Source organism: Agelaius tricolor, unplaced genomic scaffold (assembly GCF_023055355.1).
Source record: "Agelaius tricolor isolate 1412-34295 unplaced genomic scaffold, bAgeTri1.0.p SCAF_28, whole genome shotgun sequence".
In the NCBI taxonomy this organism is placed as follows: domain Eukaryota; kingdom Metazoa; phylum Chordata; class Aves; order Passeriformes; family Icteridae; genus Agelaius; species Agelaius tricolor.
Window position 1 is genome coordinate 1,541,059 of NW_027269288.1, and position 24,885 is coordinate 1,565,943.

General features: G+C 47.5%; 1 protein-coding gene and 1 long non-coding RNA gene across 2 annotated transcripts in view; both read left to right on the forward strand.

The window, feature by feature from the left end:
- Positions 1-1,228: 1,228 nt before the first annotated feature.
- Positions 1,229-9,778, forward strand: LOC139600517 (uncharacterized). Its single transcript, XR_011682591.1, has 4 exons — positions 1,229-1,711; positions 7,257-7,441; positions 7,536-7,703; positions 8,344-9,778. It is a non-coding gene; the product is annotated as an uncharacterized lncRNA (long non-coding RNA).
- Positions 9,779-10,060: 282 nt separating this feature from the next.
- The window catches only part of ZBTB40 (zinc finger and BTB domain containing 40), a 37,193-nt gene continuing 22,368 nt past the window's right edge, over positions 10,061-24,885 (forward strand). Inside the window, 8 exon segments of the mRNA XM_071448804.1 lie at positions 10,061-10,085; positions 10,398-10,591; positions 10,593-10,915; positions 10,917-11,137; positions 11,736-11,869; positions 18,180-18,402; positions 18,923-19,018; positions 19,021-19,064. Of these exon segments, the coding sequence (XP_071304905.1) occupies positions 10,061-10,085; positions 10,398-10,591; positions 10,593-10,915; positions 10,917-11,137; positions 11,736-11,869; positions 18,180-18,402; positions 18,923-19,018; positions 19,021-19,064 (1,260 nt within the window).

The following is a 24,885-nucleotide window of genomic DNA, read 5'->3' on the forward strand; positions in this document are numbered from 1 at the left end:
CTGAAAAAAATGCCGTCGGAGGCCCTTTGTGAGTCACGGGCTGGGTCAGGTTACCGACAGAGGGACAGGGAACAGAAACACAGCAGGTCTCCGGGAGGAGCAAGAAGCTCTCCTGCAACGGCAGAAATACAGATAGGGGTCTCAGAGAGGAACAAGGAGTACCTCTGTCATGGCAGAAATACAGATAGGGGTCTCGGGGAGGAACAAGGAGCACCCCTGCTATGGCAGAAATATAGACTGGGGTCTTGGGAAGGAAAAAGGAGGATCCCTGCTATGACAGAAATATGGATCAGGGTCTTGTCACTCCTGCCCCAAGAGCAGGATGCCGGCACATGGGCTATGAGAACAGCCTGGTCCTACCCTGCATCCTGTTGCACACAGACTGACACATGGCTGACATGCACAAAACATGGGCAAGCATTCAACATCGGGGAGCTTCTTAGCTATCTGCATATCCTAGGGGCAGCCACACATGCCAGGGTCCCTGCCTGTGACACACACACCCTTCAGCACCCCAATTCTAGACCTGCTGCCCCCGGTGACCCTGGTGCCTCAGGTATCCTCCCCAGCACACCATGGTGAGATGCTGCCAGGAAGGTACAGGGAGCTGTGCCTGCAACATGCAGAGGGAGCCAAAGGCTGGAAACTGGGCAAGCAGGTAATAAAGCAGCAGATCAGGACCAACAGCCAGGGCTGTGTCCACCTTCCCGATGTCCTACAGCCAGCACCCCAAAGTACACCCAGAGTATGGGCTGGAAGGTCCAGCACTGCCCAAGCATTCCCTTGGCCCAGGCCAAGGGCAGGTGACCCTGAGGTAGACATGTCTCCTGCCACCTCAGCCCCACACGCCCCTCACTGCTGGCTGCTTGCCCACAGCCTGCACCCGGCCACGACTACCACCTCCCTCAGGGAATGAACCTCCACTCTAACACAGGAAGGTGATGTTTTATTACAGAATCACATGCTTTAGAGAACGAGTCCAACCTATGATCTAACACTGCCTTGTCAACTAGACCATGATACTAAACACGATGTCCAGTGTTTCCTTAAATAGCTCCAGAAACAGAGACTCCACCACCTCCTTGGGCAGCCCCTTCCAGAGTCCGACAGCGGCAGAGTCGTGCGGGCACGAGGTGGGGGTGGACAGCAGTCACCTTAGCCAGTGGGTCCCTCAGGGCTGCCCGGGGACGGGGGGTAGTGTTACCGGGTTAAAGAGCTCCCAAAACACAGACACCACGTCTAGTTCAGAAAGGAGACATCGTTTAATCTGCACATGGTGTAAGGTAGAGTTTCCACAAATCACGTACACCAAGGGGTGAAAAGCCGTATCTTTTATGCAGTAACATTCAGACGAAACTGCCTAACATATATTCTCCGCCTACCTAATGCATATTTAATTTCGGTGATGTGACCTTGCGCAGTGCTCGAAACAAAGAGTTATATTCTTCATTAAGCAACTTCTGTTGTAGAAGCTATCTGACTACATCAGTTACGTTTACAAAAGATGAGAAAATTCAGCCAGGGGACATAAAATTCGACTGGAAGACAGCAGGACGGAGGCGGCGAGAGGCGCTGCCGCGGCCCTAAGATGGCGGCGCCGTGAGGGGGGAGCGGGCTGGACAGGGACGGCTGTTGAAGCTTTATTGTTCCCGCTGCCGCCGCCGCCCGCCGTGTCCGCCGCGCCGTGCCCGCCGCGCCGTACCCAGTAAAGGTAAAACCATGGCGGAGCCGGCCAGGCCCGCTCGGCACCGGGGGGTCGGGGCGGCTTGGCTCCCCCCTGACGCCGCCTGGCTGTCCCGGCTCCAGCCACCCCTCGCTACCCCGCCTCGGAGGGGATGGGGCGCTTCGCCTCGTGCCGGGGAGCCGGGGGACGGGACGGGTGGTGGCTCCCCCACCCAGCAGAGAGGGACCAGCCCCTGCGAAGCCTCTCAGGAGGTTGAGGGGAGCCGAAGGATGCCTCTGTCTTCAACCTGGCCGGGTGCGGGGACCCCCACACTCTACCCATGTTAAATCGAAGTCAGTCTTGTAGGAGCTCCTCGAGTGCCCATGAAACGCCGTCCTTCTCATTTTAAACACTGCCCATGTCCCGTCTGCCATCGTTGCCTTGTGGCAGGGGCCTTTCCTTTTGAAACCTACACATAAAAGATGTTTCCTCTGAAATTTTGTCTCTACCAGTGAGCCAAAGCCTGTCTGCTGGGTTCCATTACCCTCCAAACCTGTTATATTACCTGTGCATTAGGGTTGTGCCCCTGCTTAGGCAGGTGTGACCCTCCAGGAAGTTTTTTAAAGGTGTGCATGGAAGGAGTTTTATTTTGTCCTTTGGTCACAGTAGATTCCTCTCCTTGCTTTGGACCACTGATCACATCTGTTTTTTGAGATTATCCATCAAGACTGACCTGTCAAGAGACAAAGGAACATTTTTTTTTTCACTAGACCAAAAAAATGAGGAGTCTCATTTGGTTTCCTCTGTGATCTCCAGCTCAATTGAGCTGCTGCAGGGGAGCAGGGAGAAGAGAGCCTCGGGGCTGTCCCTGTCCCCAGGGCAAGTGAGATATGTTACAGAGAGGTGCTGTGGGGGGTCCTGACCAGGACCCACGTCCTCCATGCAGAGGGAGAAGCTGCAGTGAGGTGAGGCTTGGGGGCAGTTTCCTCTACTGTGCTGGTCAGGAAGGCTGACACACCTGATTTATGGGCTATACATAGCATAAGGCAGAAGGGTTCTGCAGGGTTCTGGTTAAGATATGCCAAGTGCCTTGTGTTGGAAGAGGAATTTGAGTTTACATCCTGGTTCAAAGGCAGAATGGTGCAGGAACAACCTGTTGAAATATGGACCAGAACAGAGAGGTCCTTTCCCAGCCTCCGTGCCCTACTTATTCACTCTTGTTTTCTCTCTTTCCACTGTATTGTAACTTCCTGGACATACCACTTAAAGAAGGTGCCCAAAGTGTCCATGTTGTCCCTCAAAAATCAGCTCAGCAGTTATAAAATTATTCCAGGAGATGGAGGAGGCATGTTGGCTTTGTGGGCAAACCCTACTTGGCTTTCACAATCTTCCTCTGCTGTTTTGGAGCATCTGCACTCATGTTCGAAGAGTTGTTGAAAGTCCTTTTGTCTTAGTGGAGTTTTGGGGCTGAGGAGGTGCCTCTCTTGACAGCCTGATGCAGGAGGTGGCAGTGGTGGAAGTCCAGATATCTTGATAGACTCAGCTCCCAGTAATCCTGTGTACTTAAAAAGAAGTCTGGGGGAATCAGATCCATTTTAGGGTAACCATGCCTGAGAAGTATAATTTTAAAGGCCTTTGCATCATGGCACCTTAGGGGTGGCAAAGAGCCATGTCAGCCCTTGGCTGTGGGAACAAATGGCTCCTGTACTTCTGCTGATGCAAAATGGGTCACAAAAAACTGGTCAAAAACTTTGTTTTTCTTAATAAGTCACTAAGCAATTGCAACACACCATCATCTGTGATGTAAACCTACCTTACAAAAAGCAGTTCAGATGCCCAGCTTTTGTTTTTTGAGGATGTTAAGGGAACCTGCAAAATATAATTAGGACTTTTGGTGTTCTTGGGCACGGTGATCCATGGCTGAGCAGTGACTGGAGCAAACTGGCTGTTTCTTTGGGTTTGTGCAGGTTTCCCACTGCATGATTTTGCTTGCTTTTTGGGGCAGTGCTTGGTTTGAAGAAAATTTGCCTTTAAGAGTTGTAGAAGAGCTGTTTGTTTTTTGATCTATTGTATTTCTATTCAGAGCATCAGTGCAGACAGCCAAAATGTGTGGGGTTTGAGTGGTATATTCTGCTGCCTTTAGAGACTGTGGAGTGCTGAATTTAGTCAAAGTGTTGCTTATTTTCCTCTGTTACTAGTCTGCACTGATGCTCTGAACTGCATCAAAATAGATTGAAAAACAAATTGGTGTGTCCTGGTTCCTTGTGCTGGATTTCACATTATCCTCTGGGTGAGCTGCCTGCTCTGCCCCTTTGGAGCACCCCAGAGACAATTAATGACCCCTCAGCCTCTTTCAGCACTTCAAAGGCTGAATTACTTTTTGTGGGAGAGGTAAGAAAATTGAATTGCAGTCCTTGATTTTCTGGCTTTCTAATAACCCTCAGTGTAAGATCATCATCTTGGTAACAAGAAAACAGGAAACTGGTAAACAGCCGCAGAAAGTATTCAGATCGTGATTTAAGGCTGTCTCTGCTCTTAACTCCCCAGAGCTAAAAATAGAACATTGCCCCCTCACTCCGAGGCCACTGTCATGCCCAAGGGACTGCAGGCCTGAGCAACACAAGAGATGTATCCCAGCTTTCTATCCTACTTCGTTCACTGATTTCCGTGAGGATTGTGAAATGAGCCTTTGATTGAGTGCAAATGGGCTGGGATATGGTGAGCTCTTCTCATCGGGCAGGGAGCCTTCCTGGGCTGGCAACCACTCTCCTGCAATGACCACTTCGGATTTTAGCTCCCCAAGCAGAGAGCTGAGTGTGGGGAACAGGAGGGTTGTGGGAGTGCTCCTGTGAGCCCCTCTGATCAGCTCCAACAGAAGTGGCATTAAGTGGGGACAGAAAAGCTGGATACTTCCATTTTGCTTATCTCTTTCTGTCCACTTTTTTTCCCTGCCTTCTTAGTTTTAGCTTTTTAGATCTTGCATAGGACTCCCTGTCTTATAGTTTTGCACTGGGTGTGCAGGATGATTTTATATAGCTCTATTATCCATGTGAGCACTGCAGGTTCCCTGTCTCTGCATGGCTGCAGCAGAGCAGTAGGCTGTGGGTCTGTGCCACACAGAACTAGTATGCTTGGACAGCTTCATCATTTGGCAGTGAGGCAATAGGTGTTGGATTTTTAACTTTTTTTTTTTTTTTTTTTCTTTTTTTTTAAAGGTACAAAAAGCCTACTCCATGTGCATCTCTGGTGAGAATTTCAGGCATGGAATACATCCCCAAGCTAGTCACTGAGATGGATACAGGAAGAGCTTTTGTTATATTACTAATGACAGCAGCTGTGTTGACCACACCTTGTAAAAGTCCTTAATTATATAGCAAGGGATATACAGAATCCTTTTGCTTAAACTTTAGAGGCATTACAATTCTTTCTGTGCCTTGTGATGGATGTTCTGAAGGTGCGGGTAAAGTGGCAGCAGAAACTGTGAGGGTGGGATGGTGTCGTCCGTGCACCTTTGGAGCCCCTGTCTCTGTAGAGTCTGATTGCTAAAGTGCTTGGTCCTAAATTTCAGTTATCTTTTGATGAACCTGGTGATGTGCATGGCTTTTGAGTCTGTTGGATCTAGATGCAAGTAATTATATGAATAATGAAGAGAAGTGATTTAATTTGGGCACACTTTTCAGTTGTGGATAGAATTTCCTCTTTCATTCTTCCTTCAACTTCCCCCAAAAAAGAAAGGTCATTGCTATTGAGAGATCTTTTTCCTGTTCTAATGTAGTTTAAAGAAAACAACATGATAGCCTCAAACTGTGGAGGTGTGGGAGGACAGAAATAAGTGGAAAAAAAGCATAAAGAGCTGAAACTGCACAGTAGAGGGTGATGTTTTCTGCAGACACGTTCTGGACCTCCAGTACTTCTGCGGTTCAGAAGGAAAAGTCATCTTTGCTGAAGTGGGCATCCTGAGAGCAGTCGCAGATGACAACTGTTGCTTAAGGGTGACAAAGAGATATTTATCAAAAAGTTGTCAAGTAGAGCCTTAGAAATTGTAGGCACTGTTGAAATTTTGGCTTAAATGGATTGATCTTGCAGTTTCATTGGAAGTCAGTGGAAGGAAAACTCCTAAGCCACCTTGGTGCTTCCCCTGGAAAACTGACAGGAATGAGGCTTAAGATGTCCCCTCAAAGGATTAATTTTGCAAGGCCTGTTGTGCAGCTCTATTGGGCAAATGCCCTGTCTCCTTTGTCCCCTTTCTGACTCCAGTGAGTGGTATTTTGGAAGAGGGCAGTTCTCATGTGGCTAATGTGTGAGACAACCCAGGAACAGTCTGCTTAAGCCATGTTTTACCTTAAGTTTGAAGTCCCCATTGGGGCTGACTCCCAAGGGGAGTCAGAGAAGCCGCTTTAAGCTGAAGAAGTGACAATTGGCTTTTTCCTACCAGTGGTGTTGGCAGAGGAAGACAGTGCAGGTTCTGTCAGCACTCATTGCTGCTGAAGTACCAGTTACCTGCTCTCAGAGAGAGATTCCCAGTTCTGCCCAGTTCCCCAGCCAAATCTCCCAAAAGTAATCTAGTGGATGGCTAGGAGACATAGTCACACAAAATTTAACTGTGTGATGGTGGAGGATACTCCACTTAAAAACCAGTTATCATGACTGAGCTTCTTACTAGAAGAGAGACATTAGTCAAACCCAAGTTACTGAGCCTGGAAATCTGTGAGGCAATGATGGATGAGCAATCAGATTGCTGATGGTGGTCCCCTCTGGCTCTTGGGTCCTCTGAATAGGGTGCAAATGCCTTAGGGCTGGTCTTGGCCAACACCCCTTGTTATAAATGCCTGTTCTCTTTGACGGTACTGGATGGTTTGGGTTCCTATAAATAAAGAAATAAAATGTATTTAAACAAATATGTCTGTGCTAATTACTCAGGACACATTTTCCAATACTCCGAGTTGCTGTAATGAAGAAGGGGACATGCTGGTAGGCTGCTTAGAGCTTCACTGTTTTGAGCTCTCATGAGCAAATATGTCTTCTATATTCCTGCCAGGAATAGAGGGAGCAGACAGTGCTGCTGCTTCCTCCAGCTTGCCACGGTGCAAGCAATAAGTTTCATGCAGGAGGCTGTTCATAGCAAAGTGAGCAGACGTCTCTTCCAGGACATCGATTTCTCCTGCTTATCATTTTGTAGGAAGAGCCGTAGCTATTATTATTTAACCAGCAGACTCAGTTTCAACTCAGCTGAAGGACTTCCAGTTGAAATCCTCTGAGGAAGGAGTGGGTGGACTAAAACCGCTATTACATGGAGTCTGGCAAAAGAATCGGGTTTGTCTCTTCTCCCACGACCAGCAGCAACTCTGCTGATGGCAGCTTGGTTCCTTGTGGTTTAAAATGGTGTGGGAGGAGAGCAGAGCCTGCATGTTGGATCGACTGGAAGTACAGGTGGTTGGCCCTGTACATGGGGGAGGGGGTGGATCTGGTACTTGGAAAGATGAGCTGCAGATCAGCCAGACTTTGATAGTGATGTGCCTGAAGAAGCTCTGGCTTGTTGGGGCCGGGGCAGGAGGGTGGGCTATCAACCCACACGTTTTTTTCTGCCTTACAGAGAAGGACTCACCAGCCCTGTGCTCTTGCTTCAGAAGTACTGAGGAGCATAACACCTCTGCATTGAGGTGATGTCAAAACCATCTATGATCTTCTCCCAGTGCTGGAAAAACAAGTTTCATAGCACTTCATCTTTAAAGCCTGAGGGAGCTCTTGGCTGCACAGGAGAGCCCTCCTGCATTTCTGGTATCTACCAACATTGTTGTTCAGCCTTCTGTAGGTCTGGGATGAGGTGATGTCTCTACTCTCTTCTATTCTTCTATTCTCTGTCTTTCTACAGCCACCAAAAGCAGTGCCATGCAGAAGGACAGCTGGGGTCCTGCCTGCCTGTGGACAGGAAGTCCTGCTTCCCACAAAAGCTGAGCTCCAGAGGAGTTGGTGCCTTCAAGAAGTGAGATGTCAGCTCAGCCTGCACCCAGCATCTGCTTATGATGTGATTTGGTACAAGGTGGGAGATCCTCTGAGCCTGATTTCATGCGAGGCAGAGCTTTGAGATTGGTGTATGTACAGTGGCTGTTAAAGCTCGTACCCTGGTGATAGACTATACTAGTCCTGTTACCTACAAGAAAGCAGGAAGCTGAGTGCAAAGATGTTAAACGTTGAAGATCATGTCATTCGTGTCCATCCACGGGCTCTTTCTCTAATGCTTATACTGTTCCCTTTTGCCTAACATGCCACTGTTAGGCATCCTAGTGTGTGGACAAGGCAGTAAGGCAGTAATAACTTTATCTTGTCTATCTTAGATAAAAACTCCAGATGACCCAATGATAAAAATTCTATTAGCAGATGTCCTATCTCTCCTCCCTCCTGCAGTGGGTTGGGGAGGCATAGAGGTTAAAGAGGGGCTCTGGTAGATGGGATTAGGTTTATGGACTTCTCCCAGAAATTACATTTTAGGGGAAACAACTCATAAATCAATGAGCTGAGACCATGGTGTGCTGAAGGCCCTGGGATGCAAGCAGAGTCCTGTCTCTAATGTTCACATGGCCCTGCTCATCTTACCAGTGATTTGGGGGAGAAAATGAACTGGTCCCAAATCACTTAGTGCTTTGCAGCTTCAAACTAACACCTCAGATTCTCCTCTGTAGTCTGAACAGGTCTTCATGCCCTACTTCCTATTGCGGCACGTGTCCGACTGCCAGTGATCTCTCTGACCCGGCTAGCAGTGGAGTGGCTGGAGATGGGCTGCAACACCTGGTGGAGGATGCGGGCACCCGACATGGGGCACTGAAGAGTGCTGCCCCCCAGTGAACATGGGGTATTGAGGACAGCTCAGAGAGACTCCCAATGTGAGGCCCTAGAACACCGCGGGCTTTGGTACTCGGGAGCGAGGTTTCGTGAGGATCAGCAGAGGAGAGAGGGGATGTAACCTTTCAATTTTAAGTCTTGCTTTCCTTTTAAAAGCTGCCAAAGAAGACCCTAAAACCATTACATCAACACTTTAAGATCAAAATAATCAACCCCACTCCCCTCTAGAATTTTTCTTAAATTTAATTGATTTCTTTTGAGATGCATTTATTGTGTTGTTGTTTTGTTACATGGTCGGGATGCTAAGAGATTATTTTTCATTTCAATAAGGTAATAATTTAAATTTTAGTTTTGATTTTGCAATATTTAACAGACTTCCTTTCCCAGTTTTTGCATTATGCCCCCCATGTCCCTGAACCCACTGACCCTGAGAATGGAATGGGAGATAGAATCTGCCATCCCTAATCTGCCATTAGGGAAGATTGGCCATTCTTCCCTAACTGCTTTCTGTCAGCCCTCAACCCTACCCCCACTTTCCTATTATATTTAATTGGCAGTTCCTGATTTTTGTTATAATTCAGGAATATAATAATAATTATATATATATATATATATGTATATTTATACTTATAATTTTGTTATAATTATATATATATAAAATTATAATTTGTTGCCGAGATTGCTGTTATTTCCTGTTTAGTTATGTGGGTGACCCTCGGAGTTAGGCCAGTTGACCCATTTGTTTATTTATTTAACTTTGCAGCATGAACCCAGCTGTTTAGTTGTAAACTTTATTTACAGTATTCAATGTATTTTTGTTCTCAAGTTTAGTTAAATGGATTATAAAGTCCATTAAGTAGAGTGTCATTTTAGTTAAAATAAGACTGTTATACTTTTTATTTTAAATGAAAGAAGAGGGAGGAGTTGTGCAAGTTTGTCCTGGAAGGGATGGGCTAGGGACTGGCCACACAGCCACACCCCACCATCAGGCCTCAAGAAAGAAGAAGCCACAACTGATGACATCCAAGCAGCTTATGGTGAGGAGAAAAGGACTTGCAAAGGACTCTGGGACCAGTTGGGAGTGGCCATGCAGATCAACAGCCCATGATTAGCCAGAAGGCTTCTAGAACATTCTGAGAGTCTACATTCTATGAGAGACTATATATATGCATGTTGGCCTCACTTCGATGTCTTCTGAAGTAGCCTTTTTATGTTTTGTTTTGCACCCATGTTTACGCCCTTTTATTTATTTAATAAATATCTTCCGTTTTGGCATTTCAGGTGTACCTGTCCCTTCTTTGTTGCTGTGCCACTTGACCACACCATCGTCGAGCTCCCGAGACCAGAGGGTTTCCCCATGTGCCCCACAGATCCCTGGCGGTGTTGTTGCTGACCCGTCTCCAGACGCTCCACTGCTAGCTGGGTCAGAAAACACTGGCAGTCTGACACGCACCGCAACAGCTTCCCTGCCTGCCCTTTCAGAAACCAGCTGCTGAATTCAGCATCAGCTCCAGCCCCTGGCTGCAGGCACAGCCTGGCACTGCGGTGCCTGATCTGATGGGCACTCACACCTCCAGGAGACGTATGGCACATCAGGGAGGCTCTACTCCTTTTTTATAGCTCCTGGGACTCAGTACCCAGTCCATATCTGCTCATTTAGGTTTGAACACTATCTAGACTCTTCAGGTGTCAGAGTAAGTTGCTGAATTTGAGGAGTGTGAGTTCAGAATGAGGATCTTGCTGTTACCAAAGAATTGAAGCATCGTAAACAACTAAAACGTGTAAACTGAAAAGTCATTTTCTTACTCTTTCTTTCTGTCTTGTAGAGAGAAGTGCTACCGGGATCCATTTCCTTTTCATTATTTGAGCTTTGTAAAAGCAGTGTGAGACCAAGGCAAAAGGAGGCCAGTAGGAGCTTCCCAGTTATGGCTGGAGTTGCTGCCCTGGTTGTACACTCTCTGCAAGGAGCAGTCCTTCTGTGACTGCACCATCTTCATTGGGAATGTGCATTTTAGAATGCACAAGGTGGTTTTGGCTCCTGCCAGCCTGCTGTTTAAATCCGTGTTGGACAGCACAGACACCATCTCCAATTGTTGCTTCTGTGGTAACACCTTAGGAGTTTCCACTCTTACTTGAGATTACGTACAATGGCAAACTCCCACTGAGGAAACACAATTTCACCAAAGTAATCTCTGTGGCAGATAGTCTGCAGATGTTTGATGTGGCTGTTAGTTGCAAAAACCTCCTCAGGGATCTCATAAGTTATTCTGCTCAGGACCAGGTAGTAAAAGGAATCTTCAGCCAGGAAGCAGATTCATCTGGAAACCAAGCTGAAGCTAATTACCTGCCCCAGTCTGGAAGACCTGATGAAGAAAGAACATTTATTATCCTCATTCAGAGAGTTTCTTCTTTACCCTGTAGAAGCAGAAATGGAAGCAGGTGTTTCTCCTCCTGGCTAGGAACTTACCGTGAATCATACCTGGGTTCATCAGGACACAATGTCAAGTGAGTGCAGGTCCCTCCGGAAGGATTCAGGCTCTGGCCCTGACCAGCCTGCCCATGCTGAGTGGAGTGGCTGTATGGAAGAGGAGCTTGCTGAGCTGCCAGAGGGGAAAAGGCGATCAAGGGATTTAGGTGAGATGTCATGGGTCTGGACACACCATTACCTCTTATTTGCAACACGTTGGCTCACATTTGCCTGTTTTGGGGTAATTTTTACTCTCTGTTTAATCTTTTTAGTTTGTCCTGGGTTGGGAGAAACCGCAACGTATCCTCCTGTTCTGCAGAGATTTTCTTCCTTTGGCTTTTGTAGTTGCTTCATGCTCATTGCTTTGCCAGAGCTGTAGTGAGCAAAACTTTTATTGGCCGGGCATGTGATTGCCACGCAGTGGGATCTGTGTTACTGCAGGACATAGGGCTGATTAGACAATCTGTCTAAAAGCAAGTGAACAGAGTTGCTTGCTAATGCTACCTTATCCTTTAAACTCCTATTCAGGATGGGAGGAAAACAGAGACTGTACTGGGTTTAAAATAAATGTTCCATTTATAACTGGTGTTAAATAAACTGTTGGTTTTCCCTCCAGGCTGTGTCATGTCTTCAGAAGGGATTTATAAGTCACAGTTTTCCTTTTATAGCCAATGTGCTGGTTACAAACTGATGCCTTTCAATCACATCATGCTTTCTGCGAATCCATTCAATTAGCAAATAACTAACCTTGTTTCTCTCGCACAGCAGCAGAGAGCAAAAGCTATAAAATGGATTTCTTTGTTTGATCTGAAAATGTTTTCTCTGAGACTCTTTCTGATGCCCAGGCTGTGCTGAAAAGACTCAAAGAGTGCAGAGAAATTGATGCCTCTCAAAAGGAGGTAGGTGTGTTTACGTCCATAAATCATGAAAGTTTTTTCTTCACCCTGTGAAGGGCTGTAATATTTTGTGCCTTGTTTAGGAAATTGTTTCATGGGAAACTGCTGCCTGGTTGTTTGAAGGGCAACATGTGCTCACCTGAGAGAAGCGTCTGTAAATGCAGGTTGCTCAGGCATGCAGGTAAAGAAGTATGTCCTGCCCTGAAGACATCCTTGTGTTGTAGGAGAGCTCCAGCACAGATTTCTCTTCTCCTGTTTTTGGCATTTGCTTCAGGAATTGTATCGACTTGTAGATGGCTGACATATGAGATCCTAAAATAGATATCCTGAGCCCTCGACACTGTCTTGCTGTGAAGCATCTGCTGCTCTCTGTACGGCAGAGCTGCTGAGGGAGGAGTGGGACAGGGTGTGACAGGGGGAGCTGGGAGCTGCCCCCTGGTGCTTCTCCTGCCAGTGTGCTGATTTAAGAGCAGTCAGAGTTGGTAAACTATGCTTGATTCCTGTTGGAGGGGTTAACTGAGCTGGACGTATGCTGAGTGGTTCTCTGGGCTCTGAGCTGTGGTAGCCAGATGCCACTCATTGTCCCAGCTCGAGGGCAACACAGAAGCCGAATGTGATGTCTGATGTCTGTACTGGTGTGACAGTGGAGCAGGAGGACACAGAGCTTGTGAATGATTGTGGTGAGTCTAGGTGGGCACTCGTGCTGGCTGCACACTGCTGTGCAGTGGCAGGGTCTGCAGAAAAGCTGTAGCCAGTGTAGAGCAAGGATGGGACTGTGCTTGCTGTTCTCAGCCCAGCCATTTCTGGTAGAGCATTTTTCTACCAAGCTGCATGAACTGTCCTGCATGCCTTTCTGAAGGGGAAAAAGTATTACTGTTTCACTTTACCATGGTTCCCTGGTTATTCAACCTTTGGAGCAGTGCTGTTCTGTAGGCTGGGGGTTGCCATGCTCTCTAAGTTCCCATGTGGTTGCTGGCTGGAAGCTGTCTGGATTAAAGTCCCTCCAGTAGCAGTGTGTGATCACAGGACATGATATGCTTTTACGATTGTGGCATTCTGCTTATAAAAGCCCAAGACCACATCTTTATTAGAAAAAAAAACCCAAACTTGTGACAGCAGAGAGGAGAATTCCCTTAAGTTGGGGAGTGCAGGATTGTTTTCTGCTGAGCCCTTAAATGTTCATGAAGGGAAGCTCGTGTTCCTTAAGCAGCTGGTTCTCCTGATGTTGTGGAATATAACATATTAGGTGTTTTAGGAGGGAGGTGTGGGTCCTAATCCATATTTGTAGTAGCAAGCACAAGCCCAGCTGGGCAGACAAGCACCTCCGAGTGCCTTCTCAGAGAAGGATTAGATTTTTGTATGTTTGTTTTTCACCGTGATCAGATAAGTGTGTCAGGTTTAGGGTTTTACCTGTTGTGCACTTTGACGAATGGAGCCGCACTGGGGTGGGTGCTGTGCAGTGTGGATCGGTGCTGCCAGAAGGGATCTGGCAGCTTCATGCCCCCATGCCAGCCGGCCCTGTCCCTGTTCCTGCCTCCCCTTACTGCTGGTGGCTGGGCAGAGCTGTGCTGGCGGAGTGCCCAGGCAGGTGTGCTGCAGCATCAGCACTGCACAACAGCCCTGTTTGCTATTGCTTTGCTGTCGCTGCCGTTTCGTGTTCCTTCGACACTTCAGACCCATTAGGGAAGGTTTACAGATTCATTCCTGGCCTTTTGTGCTCCCAAATGAGCTGTTACAGCAGGAGCCAAGGGAGAAGTTGTGGAGCTCAGAGCCAGTTTGGGTGTCTGACCGCAGAGTGGTAGCTGGACAATTTTTCTGCAGCTATAAATAAGTGCTGAATAAATGAAAAATGGATTTTCTTTAAGGCTTCCTGAAAAATCACTTTTCAACTGTGACAAGCATGAAGTGTCAGCCCCAGGGCAGTGGAAGAACAGGCTGCAGCCTGTTATAAGCAAGGGCTCAGACAGACCTGTCCCTCTCCAAGCTCCCCTCTGGGACCAGCAGGACCTGTGGACCTTAGCACTGAGTCTGTTTTCAGCACACAGAGCAGCTTTTCCCCACAAGAGCCTGGTGTTTCCTTTAGGGGGAACCACAGCAGTGTATTTTTAAAGTCATGCTTGAAGTGCAAGTTCAGCTCCAAAGAGCTGAACTGGGATGTGTAACTCAGGCTGAGGTTGTGCCAGTGGTAGATGTCAGTGGATTTTTCTTCTCTCATTTTTTCCCCCCTCCCTTTCTTTGTGTTCTTTTGCTAGTCATTTGTTTGAAGTCTGAGTGCCTTGGGGCAAGTAAAAGCATGTCTTCTGTTTAAAAGTCATTCTTGCTGGGTGTGCTTGCCCTCCTGCAGGGGAGATCTCCCATTCAGCGGGAGTATTCTCTCGGGAGCCTTTTGGAAGCAGCTGATCTCTAGGAAAGCACCAGTCATTTTGGGAGGTAAAGCCTGGGCAGCATAGAAGTTTAGGGGAGTTTTGTCAGACTGCCTATTGGCACCAAGGCTGTCCTGGTGTTCAGGCTCCTGTGGTTTTAGTGGAATTTGGCCTTGGATGCCTCTCTATTTATTTTCCTTTGCTGGTGAACTCATCCCTGCATGGTATCTTGTTCTGTGCAGCACTCTGTTCCTGCCTATTTCCTCCTACCTCCAGTGGAGACTCATTTGGTTGTGAGGTTTTTCCCCAACAAAGTTTGTGGTGCGGGGCTGGCTTTTGTGAGAACTGTTGCTTCTCTCTGAGTTTGATATTCTGTTCTGCTCCCCAGACTGAAAAATGCAGATGAATTGCTTTTCACTTTAAGGAGATGTGATTTTTGGGGTTGATTCTGTTTTTTACTTTCTCTGTATATTTCACATAAACTATTCCTATCTAATTTGGTTTTGGCTTGGATGAAACCTGCTTGGAAACGAGAACAAGACTGAAATTGCAGTAATTTAGGGAAGCGTAGAAGAGCTTTGCTGATGTCAAGTCTTATCTTCCTGTGCTCTCTTAGAGAAACTCAATTCAAATTATTGCACAGCTCATTTGTTCCCTCTACTACCAGGTTTAGATGAAGAGGGGGAGCGTTGATTCTCCCAGGTAGAATAAATGTCACTGTGTTTGTGGTTCATTTCCATTGCCTGTGGGCCTGTCCAGTCATTGTCGCCCTTCATTTGCAGATGCAGAGATTTCTGGATGAGGCAGAAGAAAGAAGTTTCCTGTTACCTTCTGCATCCTGATTAGGGGAGAGAGCTTGTGAGGATTTGGTGGTTTTTTTCATGGTGGCAGAGCTAGAGAACTTTTTTTTCCTCTGTTCTGGTATATTTTTGTAGAAGTTTGGGCTGAGTTTTTGTTCTTGTTGTGTGGATCAAGCAGGGGGTCAGTGTTTTCCACAGAGCCTTCCTGGGATCTCCCGCATGAGTCATTTACAGATGCAGGCTTGAAAAAAAATCCCTTTAGGTTTCTGAAGGAAAAACATGAACATAGTTTTTCTCTGATTATTGTATGCACAATACAATAGTTGATTGATGGTTGACTGACTTAATGGTGGAGTCACAGCCAGGGGGCCTCTCTGAGGGTGAGATGTGTGGAGCCAGTCCTGAGGTTGTCCATGCTACTGACCCTGTGAGCAGCAGCAGCCTATGGAACAGTGCTGCTCAACTTCCAAAGGTTGGATAACCATGGAGCCACAGAAGAGCCAGCAGTGAAACAGTCCCTAACCCTGCAGATTTCCAATCACTTTTTTATATTTTCATCACCACCTGTACATCAAAACCGAAAGCAGTGTGCATTTACAGAGGACTGATGATTATGGCTATGGAAGTTTCCTCACAGTGCCTGACGTCCTGCAGTGTACCTGAGTGTCCCTCAGGTCTGAAGGGAGTCAGCTTTTTCTGCCACCCTGAGCTGGTGCTTCCCAGTCTGTCTCTGATCTAGGCAGATCCCTACCCACCATCCTCTGGATGCTTGCATTCACTCTAAAGCTGATGTTTGAAGGAGATCACTCAGAAATAGTCAATAAAGTGGCTTTTTGCTGGGATGTGCTCTCATGGTGGGAGCAGGAGCATGGATAAGGCATGAAAAGCCATAACCGTGCTCACCCACCTGCAGAGAAGAGTTAATGGCCACCTGGGCTAATGACTGTGCTGCATGCCCTCCCTCTCTCCTCACATCCCTCTTTAGTCTCAGTTATGGGCCACTGCACATTGCTCAGGGGAGGTGTACTTTATTTGCACATGTGGTTGAGATCTCTGGAAAAACATGGAAGATGTGGAGATGCTATGGAGACAGGAGACCTATCTCCTAGATCCTTAACCTGCAGAGGTTAACCTGTTCAGAGCTTGCCATGGGGCTGCTGTGGACATGGGCATGTTTGAGATAAGCTGGGAAGGCTGTTCCATGGTGTGTGATGTGTTCCATGGTGCTGAGGTGGGAGTGTTTTGGCCACCAGAACTGATATTCTCAATGGGGACCAAACCTCTGGAGTGCCATGGAATCTGTTTGGTGGCTCAGCTCTGACCACGCTTAAGCCAGGTCTTGGTGATGCATTTTCCTGGTGCAGAAGGCAGTCTCTTCCTCCCAAGTGGAAGCTGGGTGTTTGCTAATTTGTGCCAACTTGGCCATGAAGAGTTTTGCAGTGTCCCAGGCAGTGAAAGCCTGGTGGATCAGGCTGTAATGTGGAAGCACATTACAGACTAAGTGGAAGCTGGGATTCCTGCTGGTATCAGTATTTCTCCATTTTTTCCCAGGATCTTTGGGAATTGTTAGTGCTTCGATGTAAGTCTGAAGTATACTGTGTGCTCTTTCACAACAATGCTAAAAGGCTGTTGTTCCCACTGAGCAACTTGTCTAAGGAAATGTCTTCTGGAAAGAGCCTATAAACAGCAGAATATTTCAGTTACTGAAAACTTATTTCTATTAACCAAATCCATGTGCTGAGGAAGGGATGTTACCTGGGGCAGGTAACAATGCTGAGGTAGCAATGCTGTGCTGATTTTAATTAAAAATCCCTAAAATTGAAAAATATATTGCAACAATGCAAGTTACTTTTCATCCATATTAGTGCAAACATGGATTTGGCAGGATATGAACACCTTTAAGGTGGTGAGAGTGGAGATACTTTGTGTTTTACATGCTCATTTTGATCTGGAAGGGGCCAGGCACGCAAACCTGGAGAACAAACATGATCTGGTTATCAAGTCTCATTACAAATTAATGTTGCATTTAAAAAATACCTTTACGTTTGTTCTTCAGCACATGTGTGTTTTCTTTACACCAGAGCCCTTCACGTCCACACTCTCTGTTTGGCAGGCAGGCAAGCTGCTGTGAGTGGGAAGACCTGGGACTGCTGCAGTTTCCCCTCTGTGGAGTCGTTGCAATAGGTCATTGCACTGCCACACTGCCCTAATGTGTGACCATTTACACCTGCTAGGAAAAGCCAGCCCACCGGCCCTGGTGCAGCCACAAGCAGTTGCATACAGGCTTTTTATCATCAGAATAAAAATGACAATGACAGCAGAAAATGGCCATTCTCCCTGGAGCTGAGCTGAACTTCCCATTTCAAAGGTACCTTTATCGAATCCCTGGAGTCTCCAATAAAGGCTGCCTGCTCTGAAAGGCTGGCATCTCTCCTGGAGAGTTGGGGAGCATGAGTCTTCAGGGGCAATATTTACAGCATTAAAGGACTCTGGGGAAATGAGAGTAAGAGTTCCAGCTTATTTCTTTGCCTTTTATTTCCATAGCTGTACAAGCATGTCTGCCTCTGATTGCTGTTTCAGGTCACTGAAGTAGATTTTGGAGCTCTGGGTTTGATTGCCAGGTATGCTGAGAGCCCACAGCACTCAGAGTTTATGTGCCTCCTCTCCAGAGTTTTCTCTAGGAGACAGAATTCCATTGTGGTTGAGAATGGAGATTCCTGAAAGTTCTGCTTGAAATGGTCTCTGCTTTCTGTGCAAGTGATCCCTTCTTGTTCTGCAGTGAGATCCAGTATCTCTTGTCCTAGCTTTGCCTTCCAAAGTAGCAGTGTTAAATTCACGCTTTATCAGGTCTTTTTCACTTAGTGGTCTTTGGCTAGTTGGACATGAAGAAATGTTTGGTGCTGGAACCAGCTCCAGTTCATGGGATTTCCTATATGGATAAGGGCTGGCAGCAGGGCTTGTTGCCCTGCTTCCAAGGGCGAGTGGCCACAGGCCAGAGTTTGCATTCAGTGGTATGTGTGTGTGGTTATTTTTTTGTTCTGTTTAATTTTTTGTCCCCTGACCTAAACGCCAGGGTTCAGCCTGTTGTGTCTGTCTGTATAGGGCAGTTGACTGCTCTCTAAATCTTCCTGCATTTCTGTTCTGCTGTAGGGTCTGGCTGCTCTGGCCAAGGCAGAGGATCATTCAGTGTTCAGGAAGCTGCTGGGCAAAGTTAAGGATGCTCACACCCAGGATAGTGACACTTGGGATGCTCAGCCCCTGGACACTCAGACCCTTGTGTCTTTTCTGAAGCTGTTTCAAGACACAAATCCTGAGCTGAGGGTGGCTTTGCTGGAGAGGGAACAGGGCAGTGGAGAAGCCCCACAGTAAGCAGGTAGGAAATTGGGTGCAGGTAACACCCAAGCAGGTAGGAAATTGTGAAAGTGTGGAGGTAACATTACAGAGAAACCCTGTATCTGGATGTGGGAGGTTTATTATGTGCTGGCCAAGATCCTGGAGCATTTCTGCCTGTAGCAGGAGGTGTAGCTGCGCAGGGCTCCCCCCACTGCTGCCTGGAGGGCTGGATTAATGGCTGGCAGCCAGTGTGAGTACAGCTGAGGCTTGGGGTTGAAAACTTCTTTTTACTCGAGTTTGACACAAAACAGTGGCCTTGCAAACCTGGTGTTAACTTCCAGCTTGCTTTATGGCTTTGTGCTCTGTTAGATAAATGAGACATTTTCCTTTCACAGAGTTTAAAGAGAATAGTAAAGTGATTTTCCTCTGCTGCTTGTGCTTGGGATGAGCTTTGCTATTCACTTAGATCTTTCAGAAAGTCTCCCTTGCTTCAGGAACCTGTCAGTTTCTTCAGACAGACTTATTTCTTCTCTTGTGTTTCTGAATCATTTTCCCCCCAGAGAGCATAGCTGATGAAGAGATGCTGACCGCTCGCTTGCTGTGCTGCAGGGAGGAGCTGATCTGGAGCATGATGCAGCTGAGCCCCATCAGAGAGTTTTGGAGACAGTAGAAGAGGGATTCCTGACTGCCTCAGAGAAGTGGGTAAAAAAATCTGAAATAGGCAAACTGTGTGGACAGGGTGGGCTGTGTGTGTCTTCAAGGTAGCATCATACACATAGTTTACCAGATGATGGGCAAGCCTCACCTGGCCCTTCTCCCTGCCTTCTGCACAGCATCGACTGCACGTGTGTGGTCTCAGGTCCTTCTGTGCTGGACTGTGGGAATAGTGAAAACTGAGCAGTGAAGGAAACCTGGAGACCAGGATCAGTGTCAGACTACCCCTGCAAGGGGAGCCTGGACCAGAGGAGGTACCTAGTTCTCCTCATACCCTGAAAAAGCCTTTTTGGGAGCAAGGACAAGGTTCTATAGGGGAGTTTGAACAGAACCACTAACCACCTCTCTGCTACCTGCTTGTCAGTTCCTGGTCATCAGCTTCCCTTTCGGCTGTCTCCCACTTTTCTGTCATTTTTGCAACTCTTACCACACAGTTGCCTGTAACATCTACTAGAGCATCTACTAAATAATTTGGTTTTATTTCTTATGTGTTGCAGGCAGCAGTTGGTGGGGAGGACTGTTGCTTTCCTTTTCTGTAAGCAACTGCACTCTGTATGCTGATTTGCAGAAGTCATAAAGGACAAAACGCTGTTTATAACCTGCTTTCCTTTGTCTTTGAGGGGAGCTAGCTGTACCCTATGCAGCTGGAAATTACAGGGTGACCTCACAAGCTGTGATCAGGATGCAGCTTGACCTCCTGTCCTAGTTTGTCACATCACTGAGCTCCCCTGACACAGGATTATAGTAAGTGGAAAGTTTTGCTCAGTGGCACGAATGATCTCTGCTTTCTGTCTGAGTAAGCCTGACCAGAGCCACAACAGGTGGGCCTGAGAACTTCGGCCCAGCTCATAAGCCCCTCAATTAAGGTCTCATGGTCCCTCACCACATCCAGCATGGAGAATCCCTGAGAACAGGCACAGATTGGAATAGGGTACCTAAAGAGGTACTGCCAACAGAGGCATCTGTCCTATCTTTGTGGGCTGGGGTATGACTGGTGTGACTGGGGTGTGACTGGTGTCTGATGAAGTTTTGCCTCTGAAAGCACACAGCTGAGTCTGGAATGGAGATGTTAGAAGAGAGAGCAGGGTGTAAGTATAGCAAAGGAGTTGGCATCTGCTGGGGGCATTGTGGCTGTCAGCAGAGACCCATGTTGGGGGCCTGGAGCTGAAGCTTCATCGGCAGTGGGGAGATTAGGATCTTCATATATGCCTGTTCCTGTTGCAGTGCAGCCTTTCTTTTAAAGGCTTCACTTTTTCCCTGCTCACTTCTCTTTGTCTTCATAGAATTAGATGGTTAAAATTCAGCAATTCTTTTTCTCCCTTCACATTGAAAAAACCAAACACAACACCCCAATAGTAAACCAAAACCATTCTGCAATCATAATTCTGCTTCTTGGGAACAGGATACAGCCTGTAACTGCATCATCATGTACTGCCGAGCTCCTGCTTCGTTTGGTGGAGGAGCAGTGTTTCTTTTCATTCTCACCAGTCACTGTCTGCTCCGTTTGCTACAAAGCCCCCAAACCCTGCTCCGAATATGAAATCCTGCTCCTCTCTATGGGATCCCTTCATGCTCTTGTTTCAGCCCACAGTTTCCATCAAATGACAGATCTGTTTGGGGAGCACTCCAGTGAGGCTGTGGGCAGAGCTCTGTCCTGCTGCAGCACAAGAAAACAAGACAGAAATTGCCAAGCGTAGACTGACCTTGGGGGGTTTATTTGTTTAATTGCACTCCTTCTTCCCCAGACAAGTGGGAAAGCGTTTAATTATTCCAGAAGTTAAACTGATAAAAATAATGGGTCCATGGCATGTATGTGGGTGGAATCCCCAGTGTCTCAGGTGTAGGACTGGGAAAGCAAACCTGGAACTAACAGCCATCTCTGAAGGTTTTGTCTTACCTGGTTCATCCAGTGTTGCACTGGAGATCTGGGCTGGCAGGGATGGGGTCTAGTTCTCCAGAGGTTCATAAAGATGAGGCTTTCCTTTTTCTTCTCACTATCACTGTGTCATTAGCTACACACTTATTCAGCAAGACAAGTAGAGTTTCTCACAGAACAGCCTTTTTTCATGGCAACAGGGTTCTTTCTGTACCTGGTCCGAGCTGTGCAATGGAGCAAGTTTGAATTTCTTTGCTAGAAAACCAGTACATGATATTTTGTAAATAGCATCTTTGTAAATCTCTGTTTTTTCTGGATAACTTTTGAATATAGCCTTTCTCTTTTTTGAGTGCTTAATTTCTGTGGCTTTTTTGGTGTTTCTGTAATTGGGAAGGGACAGAGGATTTGGATACAAGTTATCACTTAAGAGAAATGAAGGGGATACAGAGTGGGTAACTTCTGCATGGTGCACCACACCACTTAGTTTGTTTCAGAGCTCCGTGATCATTCCACAATACAGCATTGAACCCAGAAAATCAGAGTAGGTAGTAGAAACATCAGCCTTTTCCTTCTGTTTAGGCTCTCTTTTAGAAGGCACCTGGGTATTCTGAGCTATGTGGTTTCTCTCCCTTTTGACTCCAGTGCCTGCAGACCTTGATGCTCAAACCAAGCTGCTTCAGAGCTCAGACAGATATTAGGGATAGTGCAAGCAGGTTGTTGGCCACTGCAGGAATTTTAACTAGTTACACTGGTGATGGAAAAATCCTACTGCAAGCAGAATTGGGGGATGTTTTCTAATTGTCTCACCTGGTGGTGTCAAAATAAGTCTTAAAATGTCACTGCTGCATCGCCCACTGCCAGGGACATTTCTTCTGCTTGGGAGCAGTGGTAGGTTACTGCAGGAGCTCCCTGAAGAATGCTGCTCTTGTATATCTTCTTGTGTTTTCTCAGAAGAGGACTTCAGACTAAGGGATCTAGAGGCAGGTCAGTGTGAATTAAAGAGGAAAATACATCAGCAGGTTCACTAGCAGAGTTTGGTCTATAAAAGGACAGATCTTTAGAAATGAGAGAAACTAATTAAGGAGTTCAGGTGCTCATTAGAGCGCAGGAGGAGCTGTTGGATTAGTTTCTTTTATGTTTAAGGTAGGGGAACTGTCTGAAGTTTGCGTCCTGAATGAGAGAGAAGATCTTATATGAGCGGTTATATACCTGAGTGAGTGAATAACTTGAGGAAGAGCTTTAGGAAGTTCAGGGAATGGCTGAAATGTCTGACAGGCAAACAAATGTACTGTGGAACTATGGAGAGGCTTGTGGCACATCAGGCTACTGGACATCACAGCAGATATTGTCTGACCAAGAAAAAAATAGAAGAGAGGAGATGACCTTGGAAATTCATGGTTTAGCTTGGAGCCTGATCTAGGAGAAACACAGAAACACAAATTTCCTGCAGGTAAAGGAAAATCACAACTCAAATGACATCCCTCAACAATCCATTAGGACCAATCTGAAAGCCTTCTATGATGGCAAGGCAGGATGGGTTGACGAGGGGAGAGCAGTGGATGGTGTCTACCTCAGCTTCATCAAGGCTTTTGATACGGTCTCCTGCAACATGCTCATAGGTATGCTCTGACAATGTGGGTTAGATAAAGGGACTGTGAGATGGATCAAGAACTGGCTGAATGGCAGAGAGTTGTGAACAGTGGAATAGAATCCAGCTGGGGGTCTGTAGTGAGTGGCATTCCCCAGGGATCAATACTTATTCAACTTATTTATCAATGCCCTGGATGGAGGGATAGCCTGAGCAGGTTTGGTGATGATACAGAACTGGAGGGAGTGACTGATATACCTGTAGGCTGAGCTGCCATTCGGCAGGACCTTGATAGGCTGGAGAACTGGGTGGAGAGAAACTGAATGAGGTTCAGTAAGGGCAAGTGTAGGGTCCTGCACCTGGGGAGGGATAATCCCTAGCACCAGAACAGCCTGAGGGCTGAATAACTGGAGAGCATCTCTGCTGAAAAGGCCCTGGGAATCTTGGTGCGTGACAAGCTGTCCATGAGCTGGTAGTGTGTTCTCTCAGCCAGGAGGGTCAGTTGGATCCTGGGGGGGCATTGGGAAGACTGTGACCAGGTCAAGGGAGGTCATCCTCCCCTTCCACTTGTCCCTGGTGAGGAGCACCTGGAGTGCTGTGTCTGGTTCTGCCCAAGAAGGACAAGGGGCTACTGGAGAGGGTCCAGCAGAAGCTACAAAGGTGATGAGTGGCCTGCAGCATTTCTCTTTTGAGGAGAGACTGTAGGAGCTGGACCTGGATAGTCTGGAGAAGACTGAGAATGGATCATTAATGCATACAAATATCTCAAGGAAGATGCCAAGAGGATGGTGCCAGACTGTTCGGTGCTGCTAGGTGACAGAACAAGTAGCTGTGGCCAGAAAATAAAACATAAGAAGCTCCACCTCAACATGAGGAAGAACTTATTTTCATTGAGGGTGGCAGACAATTCTAACTGGCTGCCCAGGGAGGGTCTGGAGTCTCCCTCTCTCTGGAGACAGTCCAAATCCCCCTGGACGAGTTCCTGTGTCACCTGCTCTGGGTTGAACATGGGGAGTTGAACTAAATGATCTCCAGAGGTTGCTTCCAACAATAACTATTCTGTGATTCTGTGAACAGATGGGAAGAACTGAGACCTGTGCTATGCAAGTGACAGAAGGCTTCTTATTGTTCTCCAAGCTCAGAGTGGTCCCAACAGTTGATGAGCAGGACATTTTGGAGAGAAAGGCAGTGATCTGAGCTCTTTGGGACAGGCAGGAGAGCACATATAGGTGAAACTTGTAAGGAAAAAAAAAAAAAAAGGGGGGGGAGAAAATGCAGTAAAGGATATCGTCCTGTTCTGCTATAAAAGGGGGAGGATTCTTCTGATAGATTTCTTGGACTAAAATAAAGTACAAATGCAACAGTATATCTGAGAACTGTTTATTGATAAAAAAAGGTTAAGTGTTACTCCTAAGGGGGATAGGAAAAGGAGCAGAGAGAGGAAAAGAGAGAAGGAGAAAGAAACAGAAGACAGGGACAGCATTACCTCAAGAACCCAGGTGGTCTGTCGGCATCAGCTTAGCAGGCAGAGCGTGTGTGCTGTGAACCGCGTTGCGTCTCCGTAGCTCCTCTGGTGGGCCAGGCACGATTTCCAAACAGTAGCAGACTGCGTGTTCCTTCCTATCTCGGGGAGAGCGGGCTGCCGTGGCCACGGGCGCGTCCCTGGAGCAGCCGCGGGTTTTGGGGGTCGGGGCGCGGCGGCTGTGGGCGATGGTTGCGGCTGGGTGCAGGCGGCGGCGACAGGCCGGGCACCGGGCACTAGCACAGCCGGGCTAGCGCTGCGGCAGGTCCGTGCGGCGGCAGCGCCCCAAACACAGCGGCAAGCAGGCTGGGGCTGCGGGCGCGGCTGGGTCAGGCTGGCGGCGGCCGTGCCTGGGACGCATGAGGGCCAGCTGGCTGCAGCAGCGCCTGCTTCACTGGGGAGGCAGCAGAGCACCAGGTCGTCGCGATGGCGAGCTGGTTTTTCGGGAACGGTGAAGCAGGGAAGCAGGACCACAGGGAAGAAAAGGCGAGAAGGAGGGAGGAGGGCTGAGCGGACCCTACAGGCAAACCCCCCTCTCTCCAAGGTACCCAAAGCAAATGGGGGCTGAATAACTGGAGAGCATTTCCAGTTGTGTCTGGGGGAGGTCCTGTTGTGTTGCATTTAGCTGCTTTTGTGTGCTAACGTTGCTCCCATAGTCTCATTTCCTGGGCATTGGTCGCCGGCACCCGGGCATTTGCCCCACTGTCAAAATGGCGGAGTGTGTGTGTGCGTGTGTGGGTGTGAGTGTGCATGTGTGCATGTGTGGTTGTGGGTGTGGGTGTGCATGTGTGTGTGTGCATGTGTGTGTCTGTGGGTGTGTGCA